The 27,856-nt window shown below is 37.9% G+C and overlaps 1 protein-coding gene across 3 annotated transcripts; it reads right to left on the bottom strand.

The window, feature by feature from the left end:
- Positions 1-9,635: 9,635 nt before the first annotated feature.
- On the bottom strand, positions 9,636-26,322 carry KLRB1 (killer cell lectin like receptor B1). Of its 3 annotated transcripts, XM_064591601.1 has the most exons (9): positions 26,137-26,322; positions 20,266-20,364; positions 19,532-19,606; positions 18,285-18,439; positions 17,792-17,907; positions 16,969-17,028; positions 14,278-14,407; positions 12,305-12,397; positions 9,636-11,855 (listed from the first exon to the last, which is right to left on the bottom strand). In XM_064591601.1, the coding sequence occupies exons 1-9, from the start codon at positions 26,219-26,221 to the stop codon at positions 11,679-11,681; spliced, it is 990 nt and encodes a 329-aa protein (XP_064447671.1). In that variant the 5' UTR covers positions 26,222-26,322; the 3' UTR covers positions 9,636-11,678. The 3 variants fall into 3 exon arrangements, with proteins under 3 accessions (XP_064447671.1, XP_064447672.1, XP_064447673.1); XM_064591602.1 differs by lacking the exon at positions 16,969-17,028 and having other exon boundaries at positions 9,638-11,855; positions 26,137-26,320; XM_064591603.1 differs by lacking the exons at positions 9,636-11,855; positions 12,305-12,397; positions 16,969-17,028 and having other exon boundaries at positions 14,260-14,407; positions 26,137-26,320.
- Between the last annotated feature and the right edge of the window lie 1,534 nt (positions 26,323-27,856).

Genomic DNA, 27,856 nt, shown 5'->3' with positions numbered 1-27,856 from the left:
ATCTAAGTCTACAGTATTAAAATTTCTTGGGTATGACAATTAGAAACAAAATGCCCAAAAGGGCTCCTTAGGGGAACAAAATTGAAGAAAGATTGAGAAACATTGTGAAAATATTTCAAAAGGTAGGTTTTCTTTTGCAGGTCTTGTCTGGTACTTAAACTACCCTTACATTATTAATTGTAACTAATCTTGTGAAAATTGGGCCTTGAGTCCCCCACCCGGTCCCCAACAGAATGCTTCTATTGAGGTCATTGTATTTTTAGCAGCTAAATCCAGTCCATTGGAAGTATACTAATTTCAGAACTATCATTAGTAAAATAGTGTCTCTTCTGGTTTCTCAGAGACATTCCAGGAATGATTTGACTCTACTCAGAAAATGTGACTGCCTTAAGGGACCGATGATTGAGTCACTCCTGTTAGAATGAATGATACTTATATTATCAATAGGGACTGTGCCCATCTAGGGGCTACCACTGCTCACATGGACATCACTTCTGCTCTTCAAACTCAACAAGGGGCTCCTGGGTGGCTCAGTCGGTTGGGCATCTACCTTTGGCTCAGGGCATGATCCCAGGGTTCTGGGATGGAGTCCCACATTGGGCTCCTTGCTCAGTGGGGAGCCTGCTTCTCCCTCTCCCTCTGCCTGCAGCTCCCCCTGCTTGTGCTCTCTCTGCCAAATAAATAAAATCTATTTAAAAAAAAACCAAAAACAAAACCTCAACAAACCATTTTAAATTCACAATCAAATTTAGCATGGCCTATGATTTCCTCTTAAGGAACTCCCAATGCGGGGTGTGTTGTACCATAACAAATCTTCCTTCTGTACCTCATAAATGCAGTCAAGTAAACAGCCCATGACTAAGCTAACAGAAAAAGCCACCTGGCTCTCTGAAACTGACCTATAAGGATATTGAGACACGTTTTAATGGTCTGGGTTTAGTTATCTAGGTTCCTGCTTTGTTATCTATTTCAACAACTATTACAGTTTTGCTGTTGGCAGATGTCTGTGTTGGCAGTTGACTGCATTTTATCCAGTGTTGTAGATTCCACCGCACATCCATTATTACATCACACGATTCCACAACTTATAACAACGGCATGAAGGAGTAACTCTCATTTGATGGCAAACAACATTCTCTAGAAAATCTCCTGATTCGCAGAATTGCAGCAATTGTGAAGACCTGGGTATCACAGATTCATGTCCTATGGCTTGAATTCATCTGCCTTTAACCAAAAGCCGGGGATTAAGATAGAATAAAGCATCCCTGACGACTCTTAGCTGGTGTTCCTGCTGAACATAATAATTTTAGAGAATACAAACATTACCCAAGATCGCACTGGGATCATGTCGAAGTGAGACAAAAGCAAGGCCACTGCTACTCATAGTACAGACACAGACCAGAACCTTGTGCAAACTACAAAAATAATCAAGTATCTCCCTCTCTCAGAGACATATGTGACTCCAGCTTCTTTCTCAGTACAGCTCAGGTCTTGCTACGTTCTTCCTGCCTTCTACATTACAACTACTGAAAAACCTTCAGCAATTACACAGGGTTACACAAGTGAAAGGAATCTCCAAAGAGCATACCTAAATAGAGTTTTTGATAAAGACAAAAGATCTGTGTCCACAGGGGAAAGAAAACACAGGCAGATATCACCAAGGTCCTAGATACCCCTGCACACGATCCAGGGTCCTCTTCCTTTCACACAGACATGCTTTGTGTCTGGAACATGAACTCCTATGATGTGCGTATGACATCTTGGTCTCAGGGAAATCAAGGGACAAGTCTATTGAGGGGTCTTTTATCGCCCACTGGTCGCAGAGCAAAACCTGCCTCTGAAACCAGGTTAACTCAATACAGAACATCAATCTGTACATTTTCAGTGAAAAATGGAGTCGAGCTGATGGAGGGCACATGCGTGTGCTTTTTTGGCATGTTAAGCCTCACATAATAAATTATTAACTAGCGCATTTATGCAGGCACACCTGGAGAAAATCATAGAGCTACCACGAAACAGCTGCAAGTTAGCCCTATCCCTCTACAATACTCAGTAATCAAATTGCCCTGTGGACCAAAGTGCTAGTTTCTGAAAGCATTCAATCCAGAGCAAGACCATGCTTGGACCCTCCCCCAAATCACCTAGCACAAGGCCAAATCCTATAACAAGCTCTTCCTAATACTCTCCTACTAAAACATTCCACTGTGAAAGATAAAGTTGACTTACAGTTGAACTGGACAAGAAAAGCGATAGCCTATCTCTGAGGACTGTTGGTTGTCTGTCTTTGACTCTTGGCAAAGATAAGCACGGTGAGATTTATGACGCGCTGTTTAAACTTCAAAACTCCCACGGTGACCCCTAGGGCTAAGTTTGTTGATGGTTTTCAACTGGCCACAACCAATTAGGCAGCCGGACTATAATGTGGCCAATGGGGAATAAAAACCCAGATGAGAACTTCTGTCCTGAGCTTTCCCAGAACTACAGTTCTTTGCATAGATATTGATAGTTCAGTTTAGAAACAGAATGCAAACTATGTGTGAATAAGAACCCTGGGGTGACTGCGCTCGGAAGTCTCCAGGATCCCAAATGTTTGCTTACATACTCTTTCTCTGGCTGCCTTGCATCTCTGCCTTTTACGTAAAGGGCTTATGTAAGTAGGCTCTGTGGAGTCTTGGAATTGCTCAAATATCCAAGCTGTCAAAAACCTTGCACCCGTGGATTCCTACGGTGTGGGTATCCCTTGCTGCAACACACCATCAACCCAGCCCTAAGTCTGATTTGTTCTTGTCTTAAGCTGGCAGACATCGATTCGGGAAGTCAAGGCAGAAGTCTCACCACTAAGGTAGACAGGCATAGTTTGTATCAGTGGAAAACAAAGATCTATACTACATTTTACCTTTTTTTTTTTTTTAAAGATTTTATTTATTTATTTGAGAGAGAGAATGAGATAGAGAGAGTGAGCACATGAGAGGGGGGAGGGTCAGAGGGAGAAGCAGACTCCCTGCCGAGCAGGGAGCCCGATGCGGGACTCGATCCTGGGACTCCAGGATCATGACCTGAGCCGAAGGCAGTCGCCCAACCAACTGACCCACCCAGGCGCCCCTTTCTTTTTTTTTAAAGATTTTATTTATTCATTTGAGAGAGAATGAGATAGAGAGAGCATGAGAGGGGGAGGGTCAGAGGGAGAAGCAGACTCCCCGCTGAGCAGAGAGCCCGATGCGGGACTCGATCCCGGGACGCCAGGATCATGACCTGAGCCGAAGGCAGTCGCTTAACCGACTGAGCCACCCAGGCGTCCCAAAGGTGTTTAATTTTTATTATTATTATTATTTTTTTAAGATTTTATTTATTTGCGAGAGAGAGAATGAGAGACAGAGAGCATGAGAGGGAGGAGGGTCGGAGGGAGAAGCAGGCTCCCCGCCAAGCAGGGAGCCCGATGCGGGACTCGATCCCGGGACTCCAGGATCATGACCCGAGCCGAAGGCAGTCGCTTAACCAACTGAGCCACCCAGGCGCCCCCCCCTTTTTTTTTTTAAAGATTTGTTTGTTTATTTATTTTAGAGAGAGAGAGAGCAAACACACAAGCACAGGGCAGAGGGGCACAGGGAGAGGGACAGAAAGTCTCAAGCATGGAGTGTGGAGTGCTCTGTGGGGCTCCATCTCATGACCCTAAGATCCCAACCTAAGCCAAAACCAAGAATCAGAGCTTAACCTACTGCACCACCCAGGTGCCCCTACATTTTACTTTTTGAACAAAACATTTGGAGAGAAAACAGATGGAGCCATAGTATATGGCTATGTTTAGAAGAGTACAGTAATGTATCATCATATGTATAAAAGAAGGCCTAGAAAAATGTTTGGGGTTAGGGCTAAGGAGAACTGAATTGCTCTGCATTAAAAAAAAAAAAAAGTGTTAAATTTTTTTCTTCTTTCTTGTTCCCTAAAGACAGTAAATTGGACAGCTGGAAATGGTGCAGCAATCTAGCTAGCTAGTGTCTAGAGATGAAGTATAAATGTAGCCAAAAAACTATTCTCTTCCAGAACCCTCAAAATATGAAGAAGAATAAAAAACAAAAACAGAAAACTTGCATGAATATGGAAACTAGAGACAGTGTCTTCCATGTATAAATGAGATACAGTGCAGGAGGGTAAAAAAAAAAAAAAAATTGATGCAAAAGGGAAGACCTTGATCTGATGGTCTCTATTTAGAAGAGCAGTAAGGCCAGGGGAAATGTTTACAAGACTCTTCCATAACATTCCACTAATACTCCTTTATTTTAGGATAAAGAGCAAGTAGGTCTGTCTTTGGATTTAGCTGACACAAACTGAAAGTCAGCATATAATTAAAGCTCTCTCTTAAGAGAGACCGATGCCTAGTAATAGCCTAGTTTCTTTTGGAAACTCCTCCCACAGGTTGTCATGGGGAGTTTTTGACCCTACCAGGTGTGTACTGAACAGTTGGGGCAGCCTTTCTCCATCAGGCGGGGCGGTACCTGATTTGCAAATGCATTATAATGAGTCTAGGGGTTACCCTGGGACAGAGGTGGAAGAAGAGAGCGCATGTTCTGCACCTGTGGTTTTTGATCTGTCAGGCCGAGGTCTTGGAAGGCGCAAGGTCAAGATGTTGAGTTCCCGGGCTTATAAGGTGTAGTTTATTTATCACCGTCGTCCTTGCCTCCGCTCGTTTCTCTATCACTCCCCTTCAGGGACTTGGGACTCTGCCTCGGGGCCTTCCTTCCACTGCTCCTGACTAGCTTCTAGCTAACCGATTCAAGAAAGTATAGCAGATAATATCTTAACTGCAAAAGAAAAATCACCATTTGACATGCTTCCTCTTGCCTGATACCTTTGGTTCCCTTGCCTCGAAGAGCAGCGCCCTTTGTGGTTTTCCTTTTTCTCATTAGTGTCTTATCCACAGTCTTTGTTGATTCTTCTACTTCCATTGTTCAGGACCAGAGCGAGGTCCTGGCCTCTTCTCTTCCCTGTAAACGTTCCCTTTCTCAATGGTCTCATTTAGTTCCTTAGCTTTACACGCTAATAACCCCCGTATTTCTGGTTGCAGCCCAGAGCCCTCTCCCTAACGCAAAAGGTGTGTATTGAGTTACATACTAGGAATCTTTAGTTGTAAATCTAAGGAGCATCTGGGTCCCACCTGTCCAAAACGGAACTCTTAATCTACCCCAAATCTGCTTCTGCTCAAAGCCTTTCCCCATCTCACTTGATATCAAATCTCCTTTCTATGCCCTGGCCATAAAATCTGGAGTCATTCCCAACTGTCCTCTATCTCTCACATCCCATACCAATCTTCCAGAAACCTTATTAATTTCACCTTTAAAATATATCCAGAGTCTAAGCCCTTCTCACCACCCCCACTGCAGTCACCCTGCTCTGAGCCACCATCTTTACCTTCCTACGTTATCACAGCTCTGCAGTACCTGTCCCCTTCCTTCTGTCTTTGCCCTCCATAGTCTTTTGTCAATACAGAGATCACACTGAACACTTAAAACTAAAAATGGAAACCAGATCAAGCCCTTACTGTGCTCTAAACCCCACAGTCACTTCCCATTTCCCACAGAGGAAAAGCCAAACTCCTTACAATGACCTACAGGTTTTACATGATCTTACCTTGTTATCTTGCTGACACCAGTTCATTGACTTACCTCTAGCCTTCTTGCTGTTCCTGGAACATGAACTTTTGTTTTTCACTGGCTCTTCCTTTTACCTGGATTTTACCCGGATCTGCTTTCACTGTGATAGTCTCTTGCCTAAATGTCTTATCTCCTATTGTCTTCAAGGTTATGCTCAATATATCTGACCTTCACCATCTTATTTAGTAGAGCAGTCTACACCACCACCATCCCTCAAATCCATCACCCTTTGTTTCCTTTTTTCCTTCTTTATTATTTATTACCTTTTACACACTTACTTATTTTTTTGCTATACTGAATATAATGGAATGGAAACTCAACGAGGTCTGGGATCTTTCTCTTACTGTGTTCACTGACATAACCCACGTGACAAAAATTGGCAGGCTTCTAGGTCGGCCACTATTTCTTCAATGAATAATTGATTCTGAACTATAATGTACCACAGTGTAGATTAAGAATATCTACAGAAATGTTTTAAAATATATGTGGAATGTGTAGAATCAAAATTACAGTGGGAAGCTTTGTCATACCAGACTCCTTATTCCATAGATTCACTTGACTAAAGACTCATTAGGATATAACAGACTATAGTACAAATAATAGGGCAGATTCATGAGCTTTTTAAATTATGCATCTCAGAGAATACACCATTTCTTTTTCAAAAAATACAGAGCATAAAGTTAAATATATTGTCATTATTTTAGAAACCACTAAAACATTTTAAACAAAAACCTCAATGCCTGGAAAAAAGTAGATCACTCTTCTAAATAATTCTTGAACTGAAGAGAATTTCAAACAATAACTACAGAGTATTTATAATAAAGGATATTGACAGCATTACATAATCCTAAGTGTAGGATTGGGGCCACCTTCCTATCCAGAAAGAATATCATTGTCTTGAGTGCTCTTATTATTGGTAGATAAATTAAGTATCCAAGAGTTTTACTCACTTATTCAAGATTATACAATTCTTGTGGCTGGATTAGGACTTGAACCCATTTATTTTCTCATTTGCATGACCTATATGACATTTCTGTTTAGAAAAGATTTTTAGAAAAAAATAATAGCTCACCAACAGTCTCTCAGAGCCTCTATCTCATCTCTGAAGCAAACAAAACATAAAAAGTAAGACATGACTTGGGGCTGATATTAAAAATCATATAGTGTCCACATGTAATACCGAGAGACAATAGTTTACAGATTGAAACATTTTGTTGAAAATGTATCTATGGTAATAGCATAAACAATTAGGATAGGAACTCCTTTAGACCAGGAATTTTTTTTTTTAATTGAGGAAGGAAGACATTTTGGGAAAATTTGGATGCAAAATATTTCTTAGAATATACATTGAATAATTTTTAATTTGTATAGATCAATTTCTGTGTGCAACTTACTTTCAAATCATTCAGAAAAGAGGGTAATAAAAAGCAAAAGAGAGGTAAAGTTCATATGGAAAAGTTGTAATAAGTATTAGATCTAGGTAAGGAAAAATACTGGTGTTTATTGAACTTTTTTTTTTAAATGTGACACTTTCCCTCTATAAACTGCACTTTTATTTTATTTTTTTTTTAAGATTTTATTTATTTAGGAGAGAGAGCAAGAGAGGCAGCGCATGAGCAGAGGGAGGAGTGAGGGAGAGGGACAAGCAGACTCTGTGCTCAGCCCAGAGCCCAACCAGATTCCAGGACCCTGAGGTCATGCCCTGAGCGGAAATCAAAAGTCAGAGGCTTAAGCTACTGAGTTACCCAGGCGCCCCCAAAACTGCACTTTTAAAGTTGCAGTTAAACATGATGGTCACAAGGTGGCGATAGACTCACTTTTGAATTTATTTAGGGACACTCCTTCAGTGAAAGGAGCATCCAGAAAAGAATTCTTTTTAAACACAACATCTTCAACTGGAGAAATGTGTAAAAATCTCGGGAGGTAAGAATCACTGAGAAATTCACACTTAAAATTGAGTAGTTAATATTCACATGGGCATGCTGGAAAGTAGAAGGACACAGAAAAAGGAAGAAGCAAGGACTGATTGGGAGAAATCTAGTATTTAGTCCTGGCTCAATTAATGCTTAATTTGTGACCTTACCCAAGTCAACTATAAGTAGCTTTCACATGTAAAATGAAAAAAAAAATTAGACTCTGGGATCTTTCACTTTCTTCCCAGCTGTAAAAACAATCTTTTCCCTTTTTGGTTCAACTTGAATATGGTAAGTCTCTAATAATGAATTCTTTCTTCTTAGTCCTCAGAGACATTGACCCTGGAAGCAAATGCCTGATAAACTCAACTGACATTCTGTTGCTGTGACAAGTTTCCTATGGAGAAAGAAACATAGTTCCTCTTAAGATATATACAAATATGATTGGAGATGCCTTAAAATATTCCTGTGCACTGTATCTGTTTGTAGCACATGGATAGGTGTTTCTGAAAACATATATACAATTACTCCTCTTCTGCTCCTATGCATTGCCATCCCATATGTAAGCCAGGTGGAGAGAGTAAAGCAACAAGGCTATGAGGGATGAAGAGGCAGTGGGCAATAGGACATATGATAAAGATCTGGAAAGATTTAAATGATAAATTCTTTGATGCGAAAAGGAAATAGAGTTGGTTCTGAATAAATTATCCTGTGAATTTCATCTTTCCCATACTGCACCAATTCATCTTGTTCATGACCCTTGCTAACTTTCTGACATGCTGTACCCAGGAGGCTGGTGTCTTTTTACTGTTTTCTGGTAGCTTCCAAAGCAACCAGAGCTTCCCTCTTTTACCATATCCACTGTTATCAAAGTATTTGCAACTCTTTTCCACCTCAAAACCAAAGTCCATTCCATAGGAAAAACAAATTTTCAAACCGATTGACAAATTTTATTGATTAACAGTCCCTTTTATCTACCCCCCTTCTAATTTTGGGGGATAAAGTCATAGAATTGTTGAATCCTTCCATTGGAAAACGTCTTTGTGGACATTTAGTACCAATATCCCAATTAATAGAAGAAATTTCTGCACATACTGTGTGAAGTATGGTACAACCAGAAATCATTTTAAAGGGTTTTATGTAAATTGAGCAAAAAGAAATAGCACCAGTTCTGGTTCTCTGTCCCTCCATTGTACCCATGCCCTTTGTAATGGAACTTGGCACCTCTTCTAATTAAGATCAGAAGTCTACTACTCCTGCTCCCTGAATCTGGGCTAGTTTTTTGACTTGATTGGTCCTACAGATGTGGGGAGAGTGACAGAGTCCACTTGGAAACCTAAGCCCCTCTACCTCTTGGAACTCTCCCAGCTACCATCTGAATAATTTGAGTTAACCTGATGGAGAATAAGAAATGCCTGGACCTGCTAGCCAAGTGGGCAGTGAGCCAACTGCCCCACAGGTGACTAAGGTCCCCCTAGCCCAGTCAGCCTTCAGCTGGTTGGTCAGCAGCCCACAGATGCATGACTGAGCCCAGACAACATCAGCTGAACTAGTTTCAGTAGAAAGTTCCAGCTAACCCATGGTCTCATAAGCAAAACTAAATCATTGTTTCAATCCACTGAGTTTTGAGGTGATCTGTCATGTTGGAAAACTTAACTGACTCAGGTAACAAGTACAATTGTACTTGTACTTATCGTTTCTATTATAAATCAATTTTAGCATTATATAATTCCATTAATTAAATCCGAAAAATTTAATAATAATTTGCTGCCGACTTGTTTGCTCTGATTTGATTGGTTAGAAATGTTGGATATTATTTTGGTTTGTTTTAGCAATTCTTCCTTTGGGTTGCTTTTGTCTGTCTCTGTCTGATAACTGCAATGGATGTTAATTCAGGGAAGAATACTGATAAGCCAGAAGCAGCTCAATTATACGTTAAATAGTGTGAGAATTTTAAAATAAATACAATGAAAGACTCTAAAGACCGTATTTGTCTTAGCATAATAACAAAATTGAGAGAGAAGGGAATTGATAATATATTTAACACAAAGCATATGACCAAGACTGAAAATGCAATAAAATTTCACAGAAAACAGCATCTCCTGCAGCTGAAACAATCACAAATCACTTTATAGAAGGTAGTCTTAATTTGAGTCTTAAAAATATTCAAAGTTCCCAACAGGTACAGAGGAAAGAAGGGCATTCACTCAGAAAAACAGCACAAACAAAGGCATCTCATCCCATATATCAGCTCCTGAAACATCATTTTTTTTAAAGATTTTATTTATTTATTTATTTATTTATTAGAGAGAGAATGCACGCGTGCATACACACACAGTGGGGGGAGGGGCAGAGGGAGATGGAGAAGCAGGCTCCTCGATGAGCAAGGACCCCCCCCCCCCAAAGTGGGACTCCATCCCAGGACCCTGGGATCATGACCTGAGCGGAAGGCAGATGTTTAACTGACTGAGCCACCCAGGTGCCCCCGAAACATCGTTTTATTAACTACTTACAATTTCCTACAAAATAAACACTGACAGAGAATATTTATTCTTCTTTTTAAATCATCGTTCATTCAGTATTCACTGAGTACCTGCCATGTGCCTGACATCTTTCTAGGTTCTTGGGACACATCAGTGAAGAAACAGAGATCATTGTGATTGAGGAGCTTGCATTCTGGATCCACCCCTCCATTGCTGGTTAGGCAAAATCACTTCATGTACAAATGAATCATTAATTTAAATCATCCTATATTTGCATTAGCACCAGACAGGAAGTTGAAATAATATAGTAATAATTGAATACTGCCTTTCGTGCTTTCAGCCTGAAAATCATTACTAATAAATAAAAATATCTGAATAAAAACTTGGAGAAGAACACAAGCTCTCTGGAGAGCAATTTAAGTCAGAATTGGATTACATTTAGAGAGTATGCTTACTGAATGTCTTTGCTTGGGAATTTGTAGCCATGTAGCGCTTACCTATTTCCTAAAGTTATTGAATATTGAAAATTTCCCGTGAATCACAAATGATAAATCCAAAGCACACTCTAAGTATGCAGCGTTCAAATGTTTGTTTTGAAAGGGCCCCATTAGATTGTGTTGGGATAGATGGAGAGGTAGGTATGCAACTGACTTCATATACCTGGGAGATCAGATTTGGGTTCTAGCTCTATCAGTGGGTCACTTCCTAAATGTTGACAAGTCATTCTCTGCTGCTTGTATTTTTTAAAAAAGATTTTATTTATTTGACAGAGAGAGACACAGCAAGAGAGGGAACACAAGCAGGGGGAGTGGGAGAGGGAGAAGCAGGCTTCCCGTGGAGTAGGGAGCCCCATGTGGGGCTCGATCCCAGGACCCTGGGACCATGACCTGAGCTGAAGGCAGATGTTTAACCAACTGAGCCACCCAGGTGCCCCATGTGCTTCTTGTATTATTATTTGAAAAATGGTCTTTTAGAAAAGCTATTCTTGTACCTCAGCCACCCTGCTGAGGTTCAAGGCAACAGTCATAATCAATAGCTATGAATGTTGGTGAGGAGCACTTTGCTTGGAGATAACACCAGTCCCAAGCACCATCTCACTCCAACTGCATTAGAGACCCCAAGCAAGAATCATCTCGGGAAGCCCATTCAATCAACACATTTGATTGTACAATAATTTTTTGTGCAGGAAATACTTATGGAGAACCTACTATGTGCCAGAACGACGTATTGGTTAATAATACTACATAGATCCTTCCTCTCGTGGAGCTCATAATTTTTTTTTTTTAAAGATTTTGAGAGAGTTATTTATTTTGAGAGCGAGAGTTAGAGCATGCAAGAGTGGGGGCAGAGGGAGAGGGAGAGAGAATCCTCAAGTGGACTCCCTGCTGAGCACAGAACCCCATGCCGGGCTCGATCCCAGAACCCTGGGAATTATAACCTGAGCCGAGATCAAGAGTTGGCCTAACAAAATAAGAACAATAACAAAACAATAAACAGATAAACAAAATAATTACCCCACTTCCTATGTTATGAGAGAAATAAGGTTTTGCAATGGGACAACATGGATAAACCTCTTCTGATATTTATTGTTTGTGTCATTTCTCCGTTGACAAAATTCTCTTTTTAAAAATTTTTTAAATTTGAGTATAGTTGACACACAACATTAGTTTCAGGTGTTTTTCCCTTTGTTCTATTTTGCTTGGTTGGAACAGAACAAGCATAGCCAGGAAACCACAACCCAAACCAAGTACGTCCACAAGGTGGCAGAACGGAGTCCACAGCAAAAAAACGGAAGTACAAGGGCAGGTTACCTAAAAAGGAAAAGAATCTCGTGACTGGCTGCCTACACATCTGGGCATTGGAAACAATGACTTCTTAAAAAGCTAGGCTAATGCATCAAGAATATCTTATATTTAATTCTTTTCCACCATAAGGGTTTTTCCACGAGAACTGTTTTTTTAAAAACATTTTAAAATTTAAATTCAGTGAATTAACATATAATGTATTACTGGTTTCAGAAGTACAGGCCTGTGATTCATCAGTCTTATGTGATACCACGAGAACTACTTTTTATCACGCACTGCGCCTATCAAAGCCTGCTGTGGAATGAGCGGACAGGAAGTAAAACAGAAGCAAATGGATTTCAAATCCAAGCACATGGCATAGAAAATAAACAGAAGGAATCTCCCTGGTCCAGCCTCAAGGTCAGTCTACAGCAGCATGAATAGACTGTACTGTGCCATTACTCAGCTTAGCTCACTGATTTAAAACGAGTCAGGGACTTCCTTTCCTTCCTTTCATTGTTCTGTCTTGGTACTCGTGCAATGTCAGCCAGGAAAGCGGTGGAACCAGCCTGAGAAACACAAAAGCAACTTATTACAATATAGCAAAGAAGAATTGTAATTATATTTCAGAAAAGTAAAGAGAAATAAATTTACAAATTGTGAGAGAGAGAAGCTTGAGGAAACATTCAGAAAGGAATTAACATTTGATTTAAACCATCCACAACTTCTCCGGTTTTTCTAGTCAAAGCATAAAGATGTGTGAAAAGAGAACCTCACACTCATGGGACAACATGTATTAAACAATGAAATCATACAACGTCAGGAGGTGTTTGGAGATCGGTAAGGAGCCTGCACAAGGAGCGTATGGGCCACTTAGAGGAAATGTAGATGGCAGATCTTGAATGACGTAGCAAGGATTTCTTTTGACATGTTTTAGAGTTGCGGTTAGTTTGTCAATAAACAATGACTCAAATACTGTAGATCTAATATTTTTTAATCTGCGTAGAATATGGTTAGACATGCTTTCCTCAGGGAGCTGCGGAAACTTTATAGTTTGAGTCTCAAAGATGATCTCCAGTGTCCTATCCACTGGTAAATTTAATTGATCATCTAATACTGCAATAGCAAATCCTTGTGACAGAACTTAACTTCTTGGAGTCAGTTTCATTGTAAAACACTCTTACAGTTGTGTCCCTTAGGGCCACTTCATTTGGGATCTAACAAGTATAGGAGAAGGAACAGGTCCATGTTTGGAATGAATTCTGGATTAACTGGATGGATTTAGAGAGCTGAATCCTGATTCGCTTTAGAAGGTTGCATTGAACATTATTTCAAGGGGTGGACATGTACACTGTCAATTATGGAAACACTTTTTTTTCAGATTTCTGTTCTTTATAGGTCTCTTCCTCAAAAGTGCCAAACAGTTCAAAATCTCACTGTTATCATATACTGTTCATAATGATGTTCTTGTCTAGAATGTCTCCCTAAGTAATTTATTTCCTAACACAAAAGAATTATACTTTGGGTTTTGACATAGTCAAAATTGTATATTAACAAGTATTATAAATCATCATGAAAACAGAAATTGAAATGTTATTTTGGTCACTATAGTATGTACTCGAATTTATATAATTCAAATTGGCATTGAATGATCAGAGTAAGTAGATATCTATTTTTCAGAAATTTTATTATAAGCCTCCAGTATTATTATTTATTTGATCTCCATAGAAGATGTGGCATGTTTTAAAAAAAGTGAACACTCATGATATTTATCTGAATAAACATTTCTCTTTTGTTGAAAAAACACTTATTTTCCATTAAATAATGGAAAACTTAATTACATATTTCCTACAGCTTGTATGTGAGCCATAGAAAGGAGACATAGAAGGAAAATAGAGAAGTAATGAGAAAAAATGGGAAGAACATTGGAATGGTGGGAAGGGTTTAGATCCCTTCCCAAGATCCTTTGGTTATGAGATTCTGATATCAGAGTCAAGAGAATGGACTTAGGTCAATGTTCTGTCACAATCCAGTTGTGTAATAATATGAAAAATCATAGACTATGAAATATTCACGGGACTTTAGAGATCTTTTACTAAAACTTTTCTAGAGGTGAGCTAAGGCATAGAGGGGATCAATGAAGGCCACACATATATGCCAGGACTGGAAACCATTCCTCTCAGCTGCTCTGGGCTTCTTTCCATAGAACATCTTAAAATGATACATATTTTCCCTATGTATTTGTTTCCTCATTCATTTAATGAGTAGATTAGACATGAACTTCTGTAAGATTCATAATAGTTTTAGAATTCTCAGTATTGGTTCACTTTGTGCTATTAAATATACATTAGGCCAGTTTAACTGTATATAATATAGTTAAAATTGCAGAGACCTATAATGGAAAGTAAAGAAATTGAGAGGAGATGTATAGTCAAGAGTCAGAACATACTTTATTTCTGACAGGTTTTAATTCTTTTTGGCAGATCCATCGATTTTCTGTGTCACAGTCCTCAGAAATAATTCTTGTTGGTGAGATGGAAACACAGCTCTTTTCTTGAGTATAACCAGTAATTTGTAATCTGTGGAGCAAAAGAAAAAACTCCCTTAGTGTTTGTGATTTTCTCACATAATTAATTCCCTTCATCTAGCCAGTGTCTCCTACAACTTTCAGGAAACAACGGGATGCTAAATTATTAAGTATAGCGTAAGTACACTGTCAAACATAAAATGGTATAAACACTTAAAAAAAGATTTTTATTTATTTACTTATTTATTTTTAAATTTTATTTTATTATGTTATGTTACTTAGTTTTATTTAGAGCACAACTAGGGGGAGGAGCAGAGGGAGAGGGAGAGCGAGACTCCCAAGTAAACTCTGCTAAGTGTGGAGCCAGATGTGGGACTCGACTCTGGGCTGGACACGGGGCTCGATCCCATGACCCTGAGATCTGAGCCACCTAGGCACCCTGGAATAGCTATATAAGTCTCTGGAACTCGCCAGTTCATCTTCACTGGAAAAGCATTCTCTAACAAGAAGCTTCGTAATAACATATGCAAAGAAGACAAGCTTTGGAAACTGGGATTCTCTTCTGATTCTTATTCTATCATTGACATATCATGTGAAAAGTTTCTTTACCAAACTTCAATTTTCTTAAATATACAGGATATAACCACTAATATTTGGGGGAGACATTGAGATGGCACATGTGAAAGTATGACAATGCTTAAATGGTGTATGTGCTCAGTAAACATTAAGTACACAGTGAGTGATGGGCATACAGGGTCTATAGACTTTGGACACAGCTAGGAAAAGAGGCTTCGTTTGTGTGCTATGTGGTCAGAAGTTTCCTTTTTTTTTCCTTTCCAAGCAGAGGTTGGTAGGTGTCTGCTTCAATATGCCATTAATTCCAACAAGTGTGAGGCTTGTGGCTCACTGCGGGTGAGGGTAGGAGTAGAATCAACAACAGAGTAAGGCAACATTAGGGCCAGGTGCCGGGATGGGGTGAGTTCAAGACTCATGTGTTTCAAACCAAGTGGAGTGGTGGTGGTGGACAGGGTTCTGTCACAGCTTTTCTTTGTTACTTCATTGCATTTCTTCATGCAGCCCCTTGGGCCTGAGCAGCCAATCTGATTCCTCCCTAGAGTCTGACACTCTTGTCAAATTATGAACTTCTCTCAACTAGGCTATTGCCGAAGCCTGCCATGTTTTGCCTCTTTACCCTTTTGATCCCTTCTTCAGCTTTCAAGATAACTTTTTTAATGCTCAGATGGCCAGGTCAATGATTGTCTTTCCAAAAGGCCCTCAATCTCAGCCTGGTTCTCTAAACTTATCTCATTTAATCCCTAAACAGTCCTGAGAGAAAAATTATTATCACCCTCTATTTTTCTCCTTACCAGCAAGCCAGGCTGACAGTTAAAATGAAAGCAGAATCTGATACCCTTTCTACTATAACCCGACACCTTCCAGGGTTATCTGATCACTGCCATCTTAATCAAGCATCATTTTTATCCCAGAGTGAAATGGAATATTCAGCTGAATTTAATCCATCCACTTTACTTATATTTCTGCTCACAGACACTTCAGTGTTTTCCAATTTTATTATGAACCTCAGTAAAATAAGTATACACACATACTAAATTGAATCAACCCAAATTAACCTTTATTATGCATGAAAAAATAAAAATAAGTCAATATCAAATTTTCATTTATATGTAGATAAAGTATAAAAAATAATACCCAGAAAGCATATAAAAAATGAGGATAGATTTGTGTGTGCGTGTCTGTGCTGTGTGTGTGTGATATATGTGTAGAGTATGTGTGGTGTATATGTGTGTTGTGTATGTGTAGTGAGTATGTTTTGTGCGATATGTGTGTGGTGTATGTGAGTATTGTTTTTGGTGTGTTCTGCTGTGTGTGTTTGTGTTTGTGATGTACATGTGGTGTGAGGATAGATTTTATTTAACAGAAGGAGTATGTTTGCCTTTTCATAACTTTATTCTACTCCAGAACACTTATTTATTTATTCATTTATTTATTTTAGATTTATTTATTTCAGAGAGAGTGAGAGAGAGCACACGGGGAGAGGCAGAAGGAGATAGAATCCCAAGCAGACTCCATGCTGAATGGGGAGCCCAACATGAGGCTCGATCCCCAGGACCCTGAGATCATGACCTGAGCTGAAACCTAGAGCCAGATGCTTAACCAACTGCGCTTCCCAGAACACTTATTTTAAAATAATCTTTCAAAGAATCACATTTTAAAAAACAGTTTAGAACATGGGTCAGACAATGTGAAAATTTGCTAATTAAGCCAGCTTTTTTTCAATGTTTAATACTTTTCCATAACAATTATCACTATGGCTTAGATAAACTTGAACAAGCTCCTGTGTTTTAAATTTCATGTTTTTTCCTCATGTTTTTTGAAGGATAAAAAAAATTTTAACTGTAATTTATACAGATTTGATTGAATCATTCACAGACTAAAAAAAATGCAACATAATATCATCTCTTCTGAAAAATCTATCGAAAAGTTCTTTACAGAAACATTATTGAATTCCTACATACTTTTGCTCCTGAGGGAAAAAAAACTCTTCATTTGTTGTACAATTAACCATGAATTCTGTTAAAATATGTAATTTACCTGTGCAGCATCAACCCTCCTATTACACGGCTAGTTATCTTGACCACCTTACACAAGAAACTATAATGAAACACCCAAGAGAAAATAGCAATTAGATCCTTTGTGGCCTATGACATATTAATCCCATTCCCTGAAATAACTGTCTCCTTTACACCACTGGTTAAAATATACAGCTAACCCTCAAACCACATTTGTTTGAACTACACAGGTTCACTTCTATGCATTTTTTTCTTTTTCGATAAATACAGTGAAGTATTGTAAATGTATTTTCTGTTTTTATAATTTCTTAATGACATTTTCTTTTCTCTAGCTTATTGTGAGAATACAGTATAGAATACGTATAACATATAAAATATATGTTAATCAATAAGGCTTTTCATGTGTCTGGGTTCTGCATGCTGATATTTACTTTTTTTTTTTCCCCTTATATTTACTGTTCCAGTGCTGATGGTGACCCCCCCAAGGTATATTGTCCCACAATTTGAAAAACACTACTTAAAAACTTTTGCATGATGAAAACCTCCAGCTAGAGATTGCTTAATTTTATATGCCCCTCCCCAAAAAAGTTAGTCTGCTCCTTTCTCCTCTAAAACCCCCTTGCAGATAAAAATATATATTGCTATAATGGGCTGATGTCTTTTCACATACGGAACTTTTCAACCAACCAACTTCAACATCATTCATCTTAGTCTATTCCGAACCTCTTGAAAATTTCTAAACTAAATTAAAACCACAAACCTCAATCTTCCATAACAGTGTTACTATCCTGAAATATTAACCTGATTTGGGAATGAATATTCAAATTAGCTGATCTAATACTCACACATTTGAATTTAAAAATGAACCATTTATCCATTTCCATTTCTTCTCTGATAATGTTAAATTTAGTCCAATCCAAAATAGCATTCCCTTTTCATTTATCCGCATTCGTATGAGTTTCTATCAATAAAACGAAAGAAATGACTGAATATTGAATCTGCATTATCTATTCATGGTTTGCATTTTTCTGCTCATTCTCTAAAACAGAGTTCAAGTCTCACCTAGTCTATGATGCCTTTCCTAACTCCTCATCAGAGTTAATTATTCCTTCTTTGTGATATTATTGTCCCTATATTTATATCCATATTGCTGCATGCATCAAAGTCTCTTCAATTATTTGCCTACACCTGTGTGTAGTCTCTCAGACTGTGAGCTTCTTGAAGTGAAATTTGCTACTTCTATCTGCATAGAACCTTTGGGCTAAAGCCCAAAGATCTTGGTATGGTTAGAAAAAAGTGCTAAGTTTTATTATTAAGATATCTTATTTCATTATTTACCAATTCTTCCTGATCTCGAATAAGCAGCAAACTGGATTCTTTTGTGGAACAGTCAGTCAGACTATCTTTCCAAGTGTTGGAAGCACGAGAAAGAAACAAGCATTTTTCTGGGAGTATATGCCAATCTTCTGGGCACTTTAACAGATCTAGTTTCTCTGAAGTAAACAGAAAGAAGAAATAAATAAGTGTTATATTTCTATTCTGTCTCCACCCACCACAACTAATCACACATGCACAGGTCATTATAAATGCACAGAAGTCTCTGATTATCACTGTGAGAACAACAAATGAATTTATTATAGTTTTGAGGTTTTTGAGACTTACTGTTCATTCTGGTATCAAGAATTGGAAATTCATGACCAGTTATAGCGAGCATAAATGGAATCATAGAATATTAGAATAGGGAAAGACCATCAACATCATTTAAGCAGCCACATCCTACTTTTTAAGGCACTGACAGAATAATTTAAGTCCACACAATCAGATGGTGGTAGAGTCAAAACTATTCCTGAGTTTCCTTAAACCCATCACTAGTGCTGACTCCACTATACGTCCAATATGTAGTTATCTAAAAAATGTTTACTTTAAACAACATGTAAACTGCAAGGCAGATAATAATTGATTTCACTAAATTAATGACAAATTCTATGGAAAATTTCTAATTGTCAAATTATCTTTGCTAACTTAAGGCAATCTATTAGATAACATTTTCTGGAAGGATTTTCCAGGTTTCCTAAAATTTCTGTTCTGTAAGAATGTGCACAATCCATGAACACATTCTGCTACAGTCATTCAACAATAGTGTCTTTATTAACTCACACTACCTACTGGAACAAGATTGATGTCTTAAGATTAATGGACAAAAGTTAACTCTTTGACATACTCATAAGATCATCAAATATTTTGCGTAAGTGCATAGTTAACTTTTTAACATGGTATTTGGCTATTAATTATTGAATATTCTAACAGCAACTTCCCATGAGGCAACATGAACTGGTGATTAAGATCATAGACTTAATCTATGATGCAATTTCTGGCCACAGGTGTAATTTCCGTTGTCACCTCTTACTAGGTGTATGACCCTAAGTGAGTTGTTTTCCCTTTCCATTCCTTAGTTTTGTCAAACATAAAATCAGAAAGATAATGCCATCTTAACTTATGGGTTGTTAGGAGCTTTTACTACTGTAACATATAGTATCTGTCAAATATGGGCTATTATTTTTAGAAAGTTCAAGCTACCAAATTACCTGTTGTTTCATTCCTGTTCTCTTGAACATCCACTCGGCTTTCTTCTATTAATGAGTTTCGTCTTAAGAAAGTCACTAGCAAGTAAGGAGAAACCATTAAGAAGATTAAATGCTGAATGTGGTGAAATGGATGTGTTATATTGATCACTTCAGGAGACTATATTATCTCAACAAGGCTGAATGTGGACAGAAGATAAAGCGATAGTAATGTAGCAAAGAGCCTAGTTAGAACACAGCATACATACACAAACAAGAAAACACATGGAACGGTGAAATCACACAGACACTGACTTACCTGTTGTCTACTCTTAAGTTGTTTATACTCCTGACCAAGCTTTTTCATCTTCAAAATAAATATAATTATGTTTACCCCATGGGAGAGGTTGCCTAGTGCAATCTGGAATTTAGTAGGCACTTAAAAAACTGTAAATAAGGGAAAATTTTATTTTTCTTTGTCACTGTCATGTTTTTATTATAACTGTGATCATTTTTAGGTTCTGGGAGCACATCTGAAATACCACATGAAGACGATCGAACAATTAGGAAGAGAAATGTGAAAGGCTGAAGTTTGCAGAGTAGATTTGGGCCGAGCATTGTGAAAAGCATTGTTTTGTAATTGTTTTTATTTTATTGGTCTTTCACTAAGTTTGAGGTGGCCAAATGATGTTGATACTCTAATATTTGTGATAGAAATAATATAAGTATTCTGAAGCAAATAATCTTGAATTACTTACCTGAAACACTCAATCCAATCACAGTCAAAGTAAGAAGAATAATCGCAATACAACCAAGTTTCAGAGCAAATTGATGCCAAGGTGAACCTTGACAGACATCTGAGAAGTTAAGAAAATACACTCAGTTAACCCAGTTGAGTTCATCTGGTACAAAAAGCAAGGGTGTTTTGGATCACCTATAGACAGATTCAGGATGGGAGCTGGGGGCAGGAAAGAACAATCAGCCATATTAGGGACCCACGAGGTGGATTCTCAGCCAGATCCAGCTGAGAGTTTGCTCACTGATAAAACAGAAATATTTATGCTTGTCTTATGTACAAATGATTGGTATAATAATCAAATGGGATAGATATGAAAAGTTTTGAAAATTGCCAAGTGCTGTGTGAAAATCAAACAAATACCATATTATAGGGAGTAAGTGAAAGAATTTTGTCTAAAAAAAGATGGCCATTGTCCAGTCAAGGTATTTTAGAAAGAGCTCTATTGAGGCTCTATTTTGTGCTAAGCACCATTTTAGGTTTCGGTTATATACAACAATTCTATTCTTGGACGTGGATTCCTCTACTTTATTGTCATCTAAAACAATTATCTCCAACTTGAATCAGATGTATGGCATTCAAGAAAGAGTGTTTTGTGAAGCTGCATATTATTTTCAGTATTTCAATGAATGTAACATAGCATGAACTGATGTCTACAACATTGCATAGTCTAACAAAATATCAAATACATTTGTATTTCTCTGTAGTCATATCACTTACAATATAGCGTATATCTCATGTTCATCAGAAATTGTGATCGTATTAATTAATGAAATGGGAGGCTTAATTAATTAATGAAATGTATTTTGGTTCCAGACATCTTTATTTGTTTTATTTTTTAAAAGATTTTATTTATTTATTTGACAGAAAGAGAGAGAGCACAAGCAGGGGGAGCGGCAGGCAGAGGGAGAAGCAGGATCCCTCCCTGATGGGAGCTTGATCCCAGGATTAAGCAGATGCTTAACCGACTGAGCCACCTAGATGTCCTGGTTCTAGACATCTTTAAAAATTTGGATTTCATAGGGAAAACTAATGTGAGTAATTTTCTAATAAAAAAATTTGTCCCACAATTCTTTCAGGTCTTGACTCAAATGTCATCTTGCCGTCAGGTTCTGTAGATATTTCATTTGATACTGTCCCTCCCCCAAAGCTAAATTCTACTTCTATTTTTTATTTTTCTCAATTGCACTTAATATCATGTGATCTTTCTTACATATACTTAGTTCTTTGTTTATCTGTGTCTGTAGTAGTGTAATATAAACGTAATAAAGGAAAAGATTTTTTTTCTCTATTTTGTTGACTGCTGTCATCTCAGCACTGATGGCCTAGCACACAGAAGGTGCTTATTTTTGAATGAATGAATAACCTCTAGAGGCATTTTGCCAACACCTTACTTACTTTTCTAAGGGACCAAAACCCTGGACTGTAACAAAATAGGTCAACGCTCACATCTCTGCCTGGTTTTACTGACTCTTGGTTTTCTCACTCTTTTATGGTAACCACAGCCTGAAAAACTTAGCCAAAAGCTCAGGAGTGGTTTCACAATAATTGTAATATCAGGCAAAAAAAAGAAACATATAACACATTTTGTTGACTTTATTCTACTTTTTTTCAGTTTCGCTTTTAGGATGATATTTTGTAGGATAAAAATATAATCAGACTAGACAAATTTTCTGGACCCATTGATTTGGGGTCATAGAGAGTAGATTTTGAGGAAAATCTCCCTGCCTTTTTTTTTTCTTCCCTTTTTCTGACATCCCCTTTCAACACCATCTTCCTTTCTCTCCACTTTTGCTAGATCTGAATAGGGTCAGAGAAGTCTTACTCTTTCCCATAAAAAAATATCTGTGACTAGACCAAACCCCAATTGTAGTTACCAAAATCCTCCAATTCTCCTTAATCCCCATATGAAAAGTATAGTGAAACTTATTTGGTAACCCTAAACCTTTTTTCCCAATTTGGAACATTGATAATTTAATAGTTTCAAACCTATCCCAAGTCATTCTAAAAGAATATAGTCCACATGCTTAGCACAATATGAAACAAATATCAGGTTAGATAAAAATCCCAATATCACATTTGGTTAGATTTCAGAAAGTCATGATAATTTCATATGTATTTTCTGCCTAGTTCCTGGTCTTTTTTCACCCATGTCCAGGTCGTGGCATCCCTCACCTATTACTTCATATTACACTTCCCTATTTTTTTTGTTGTTGTTGTTCACTCACACGGAAAAGTGCTGATTCCAACAAGTGTCAAATAGGTTTGTTCGTTAATGATATTCTCCAGTGTCTCAAGGCTTATCTCCTAAACTGTGATACTTTTCAAGTATCAAGTTTCAAAGTTAGAAACCATCACAATGTAATTATATTGAAGTCTGCAGTCTTGAATATGATTTTCTTCCAGAAATTTTTTCCCCTTCTCTTCGGAGAGTGAAGGATGTTAATCATTAAGCTTATACTTTGCATTGTGAAAAAAATACTATAGAAGTGAATTCACTGGAACTTAATCTTAGTATTTTGTGAGGGGATTTGGAATAAGGTAGGTTACCATTACAGCAAGGTAGCAATGTGTCTCTAAAAAATATTGCTTTGTTCATATGTGTAAAATGTTTCTTCCTGGTTTTTAACCAAGGCTCAGTAATAGAAGTGATGTTCACTTTTCACACTAATATCTTTTTTTAAAAAAGATTTTATTTATTTATTTGACAGAGAGAGTGAGAGAGCACAAGCAGGGGGAGTGGGAGAAGCAGGCTCCCCACTGAGCAGGGAGCCCAAGGCGGGGCTTGATCCCTGGGCCTAACTGAGTGAGCCACCCAGGTGCCCCAGTAAATTTATAATCTGTGCATCCTTAAGCTGATGGTGGGAAAAACAGAAGGGGCTGCTGTTTTTAGAAACATATGAAAAATACATTGTTAAAATGTCTATGCTACCCAGAGCAATCTAACAGCAATCAGACAACAACAACAAAAAATAAAATGTATTCAAATTGGCAAAGAAGTCAAACTCTCTCTCTTCGCAGATGACATGATACTTTATGTGGAACATCCAAAAGGCTCCACCCCCAAATTCCTAGACTCATTCAGCAATTCAGTAATGTGGCAGGATACAAAATCAATGCACAGAAGTCAGTTGCTTTCTTATACACTAACAATGCAACTGTAGAAAGAGAAATTAGAGAAACAATTCCATTTACAATAGCACCAAAAACCTAAGACACCTGGGAATAAACCTAACCAAAGAGGTAAAAAGAATCTATACTCTAGGAACTACAGAACACTCATGAAAGAAATTGAAGAAGACACAAAAAGATGGAAAAACATTCCATGCTCATGGATCAGAAGAATAAACATTGTTAAAATGTCTATGCTACCCAGAGCAATCTATACCTTCAACGCCATCCTGATCAAAATTCCAATGACATTTTTCAAAGTGCTGGAACAAACAATCCTAAAATTTGTATGGAATCAGAAAAGACCTTGAATCGCCAAGGAAATGCTGAAAAAGAAAAACAAAGCTGGGGACATCACGTTGCCTGATTTCAAGCTATATTACAAAGCAGTGATCACCAAGACAGCACGGTACTGGCACAAAAACAGACATATAGACCAATGGAACAGAATAGGGAGCCCAGATATGGACCCTCAACTCTATGGTCAAATAATCTTTGACAAAGCAGGAAAAAACATGCAATGGAAAAAAGACAGTCTCTTCAATAAATGGTGCTGGGAAAATTGGACAGCTATATACAGAAGAATGAAACTCAACCATTCTCTAACACCATACACAAAGATAAACTCAAAATGGATGAAAGACCTCAATGTGAGACAGGAATCCATCCAAATCCTAGAGGAGAACATAGGCAGTAACCTCTTTGACATCAGCCACAGCAACTTCTTTCAAGATACATCTCCAAAGGCAAGTGAAACAAAAGCAAAAATGAACTTTTGGGACTTCATCAAGATAAAAAGCTTCTGCACTGCAAAGGAAACAGTCAACAAACAAAGAGGCAACCCACAGAATGGGAGAAGATATTTGCAAATGACACTACAGATAAAGGGCTGGTATCCAAGATCTATAAAGAACTTCTCAAACCCAACACCCAAAAAACAAATAATCAAGTCAAAAAATGGGCAGAAGACATGACATGAATAGACAGTTCTCCAAAGAAGACATACAAATGGCTAACAGACACATGAAAAAATGTTCATCATCATTAGCCATCAGGGAAATTCAAATCAAAACCACGCTGAGATACCACCTTACACCAGTTAGAATGCCCAAAACTGACAAGGCAAGAAACAACAAATGTTGGAGAGGTTGTGGAGAAAGGGGCACCCTCTTACACTGTTGGTGGGAATGCAAGTTGGTAGAGCCACTTTGGAAAACAGTGTGGAGGTGCCTCAGAAAATTAAAAATAGAGCTACCTTATGACCCAGCAATTGCACTCCTGGGTATTTACCCCAAAGACACAGATGTAGTGAAAAGAAGAGCCATATGTACCCCAATGTTCATTGCAGCAATGTCCACAATAGCCAAACTGTGCAAAGAGCCGAGATGCCCTTCAACAGATGAATGGATAAAGAAGATGTGGTCCATATATACAATGGAATATTACTCAGCCATCAGAAAGGATGAATACCCAACTTTTACACCAACATGGATGGGACTGGAGGAGATTATGCTGAGTGAAACAAGTCAAGCAGAGAAAGTCAATTATCATATGGTTTCACTTATTTGTGGTACGTGAAGGATAGCATGGAGGACATTAGGAGAAGGAAGGGAAAAATGAAGGGGGGGAATCGGAGGGAAAGATGAACCATGAGAGACTATGGACTCTGAGAAACAAACTGAGGGTTTTAGAGGGGAGGGGGTTGGGAGGGGTAGGTTAGTCCAGTAATGGGTATTAAGGAGGGCATGTACTGCATGGAGCACTGGGTGTTATAAGAAAACAATGAATCGTGGATCAGTACATCAGAAACTAATGATGTATTGTATGGTGACTAACATAACATAATAGAATAAAATTAAAAAAATTAAAAAGTAAGAATAAAAGGCAAAAAAAAGAAACATGAAAAATATAGGTTCATATATTATAAAAATATATCCAGCATTCTTTTTTTTAAAGATTTTATTTATTTATTTGAGAGAGAGAGCATGAGAGAGAGTGAGCACATGAGAGGGGGGAGGGTCAGAGGGAGAAGCAGACTCCCTGCTGAGCAGGGAGCTCGATGTGGGACTTGATCCAGGGACTCCAGGATCATGACCTGAGCCAAAGGCAGTTGCTTAACCAACTGAGCCACCCAGGCGCCCTATATCCAGCATTCTTGATGATAATATTCTAAATTTAAAAATTTCTAAGATATTTCTTTTTATTTTCTTTTGTGATTGTATTAATTAATGAAATAGGAGGCTTACTTAATTATTTAATTAATGAAATGTATTTTGGTTCTCCACATCTTTATTTGTTTTATTTTTTAAAAGATTTTATTTATTTATTTGACAGAGAGAGAGCACAAGCAGGGGGAGCAGCAGGATCCCTGATGTGGGGCTCGATCCCAGGACCTTGGGATCATGACCTGAGCCGAAGGCAGACACTTAACTGAGCCACCCAGGTGCCCCCACACTAATATCTTGATAAAAAACAAAATCGACAAGGGGCGTGCTTTTCTTGGCAGTTATTGTTACCTACAGACAAACTCTGCTGCACCACTGCAACAGTAATATAGAATTGCTGCTCATCCTCAGAGCAATGATTGAAAACCATAAATATGAGAGGAAATTCTAACTCTGGAAGATAAACAAATGCCAAGAGGAAAATTAAAGGTACTTACCTTGAGGAAATGATGGGGGTGATGAACTTGCAAAGCAAGAACCCCTGGATAAGTTTAAGTCAGCATATACCACTTGTCTATCCATTGTAAGCAGGGGAATATGGCACTTAACTTGTGTGTAAGGACAGACTCCAAGTTCTATGAGTCAAGATCAGCAAAAGGAAGTGCCCAGTCTGAAATGCTTTGTTGTTTCTCTTGTAACCCCTCCCACTGACACTTTTAGCTGTGGGTTTCCTCTGTAAATTAGGGAGACAATTCACTTATTGGGTGTCTAATATACTTGGATATGTAATATCTACTTTGCTTAATTAACTGGTCTGTTGTTTGACAAAATTTTGGGAAGATTTTGTCGTTGTGCTTCTAACCATCCCTTTTGAGTATCTTTCTCAGGGTCAGGACCGGCATGAGGCAAATGAGACACTCATCTAGGGTGAACATTTCAGGAACTCTCCAAAAAGACTCAGTAATCGAGAGAAATAATAGTTAATGCAATGTGGCAAAAAATAAACATTTATGCAAAAAAATGGCAGGATGCCTTTTAAAAGCTCTAAATTCTTCCTGAAATATTCGTGTTCCAAATAAAGCTGCTATAGAAGCACATGCTTACTCCTTAAAGATTACTAATAATTATGAAAAGTAAGCATGTGTGAGAATTGAATGACCCACAAAGAAAAGTATGACATTTAAAAAATTTTTTTATTAGATTTTATTTATCCATTTGGCAAAAAGAGAGAGAGTGCAAGCACAAGCAGGGGGGAGTGGCAGAGGGAGAGGGAAAAGCAGGCTCCCCTCTGAGCAGGGATCCTGAGGGGGGCGCTTAATCCTAGGACCCCAGGATCATGACCTGAGCTGAAGGCAGATGCCTAACCGAGTGAGTCACCCAGGTGCCCCACTACATTTATAATCTATGCATCCTTAAGCTGATGGTAGGAAAAACAGAAGAAGTTGCTGTTTTTAGAAACATATGAAAAATATATGTTCATATATTATAAAAATATATCCAGCATTGTTGATAATAATATTCTGAATTTAAAAATTTCTAAGATATTTCTTTTTATTTTCTTGTAAGAGTTTAATTTTTAGAGTGATGCACCAGTGTTTACCCGCCATTATTTAGAAGGTGGATGTTTCACCCTCCCCCAAAATTCTGAGTCTTGACTATGATATATTGGCTCACCAAAACTAACTTACGTTGATAGTACCATTGTATGCACTCTCCAGTGACTCAGTGACAATGTTAACTATCTGACTATTTGGTAACTAAGAGTCACTTTATTTGTGCTATTTTATTTGGTTTTGTCACATACTTCACCTAAATTTTTATTTTATTTTTTTTAAAGATTTTATTTATTTATTTTGAGAAAGAGAGATAGAGCACACACGTACAAGCAGGGAGAGGTGCAGAAGCAGAGGGAGAGAGAGAATTTCAAGCACACTCCATGCTGAGCATGGAGCCCAACACAGGGCTCAATCTCAAGACCTTGAGATCATGACCTGAGCTGAGACCAGGAGTCGAAGGCTTAACTGACTGAGCCACGCAAGAACCCCTAGAGGATTTTAATTAAATATCAAATACATATAGCATGTTTTACAGATAGAACAATAATTGAATGAAAAACTGAGTTAATATTTTGCAGTTTTCACAACATGTCTTTTTAGACAACCATATTTAAATCCATATGACAACCTTGCCTTTCTTAAAATTTCCATTAATAAAAAA

Source organism: Mirounga angustirostris, unplaced genomic scaffold, assembly GCF_029215605.1.
Source record: "Mirounga angustirostris isolate CCGP_5_RB_7025 unplaced genomic scaffold, mMirAng1.0.hap1 SCAF_5, whole genome shotgun sequence".
Taxonomy (NCBI): domain Eukaryota; kingdom Metazoa; phylum Chordata; class Mammalia; order Carnivora; family Phocidae; genus Mirounga; species Mirounga angustirostris.
The sequence above is the reverse complement of the archived record's forward strand: the minus strand, read 5'-3'. Positions and strand labels throughout refer to the sequence as shown.

Coding starts and splice junctions, on each gene's coding strand:
- KLRB1 (XM_064591601.1), bottom strand. CDS start 26,221: ATGGATAGACAAGTGGTATATGCTGACTTAAACTTATCCAGGGGTTCT. Junction 14,408..16,968: donor GGAGGGTTGATGCTGCACAG/GTAAATTACATA, acceptor TTTGCTCCACAG/ATTACAAATTACTGGTTATA. Junction 11,856..12,304: donor CCCTGACTCGTTTTAAATCA/GTGAGCTAAGCT, acceptor TTTCCTTTTTAG/GTAACCTGCCCTTGTACTTC.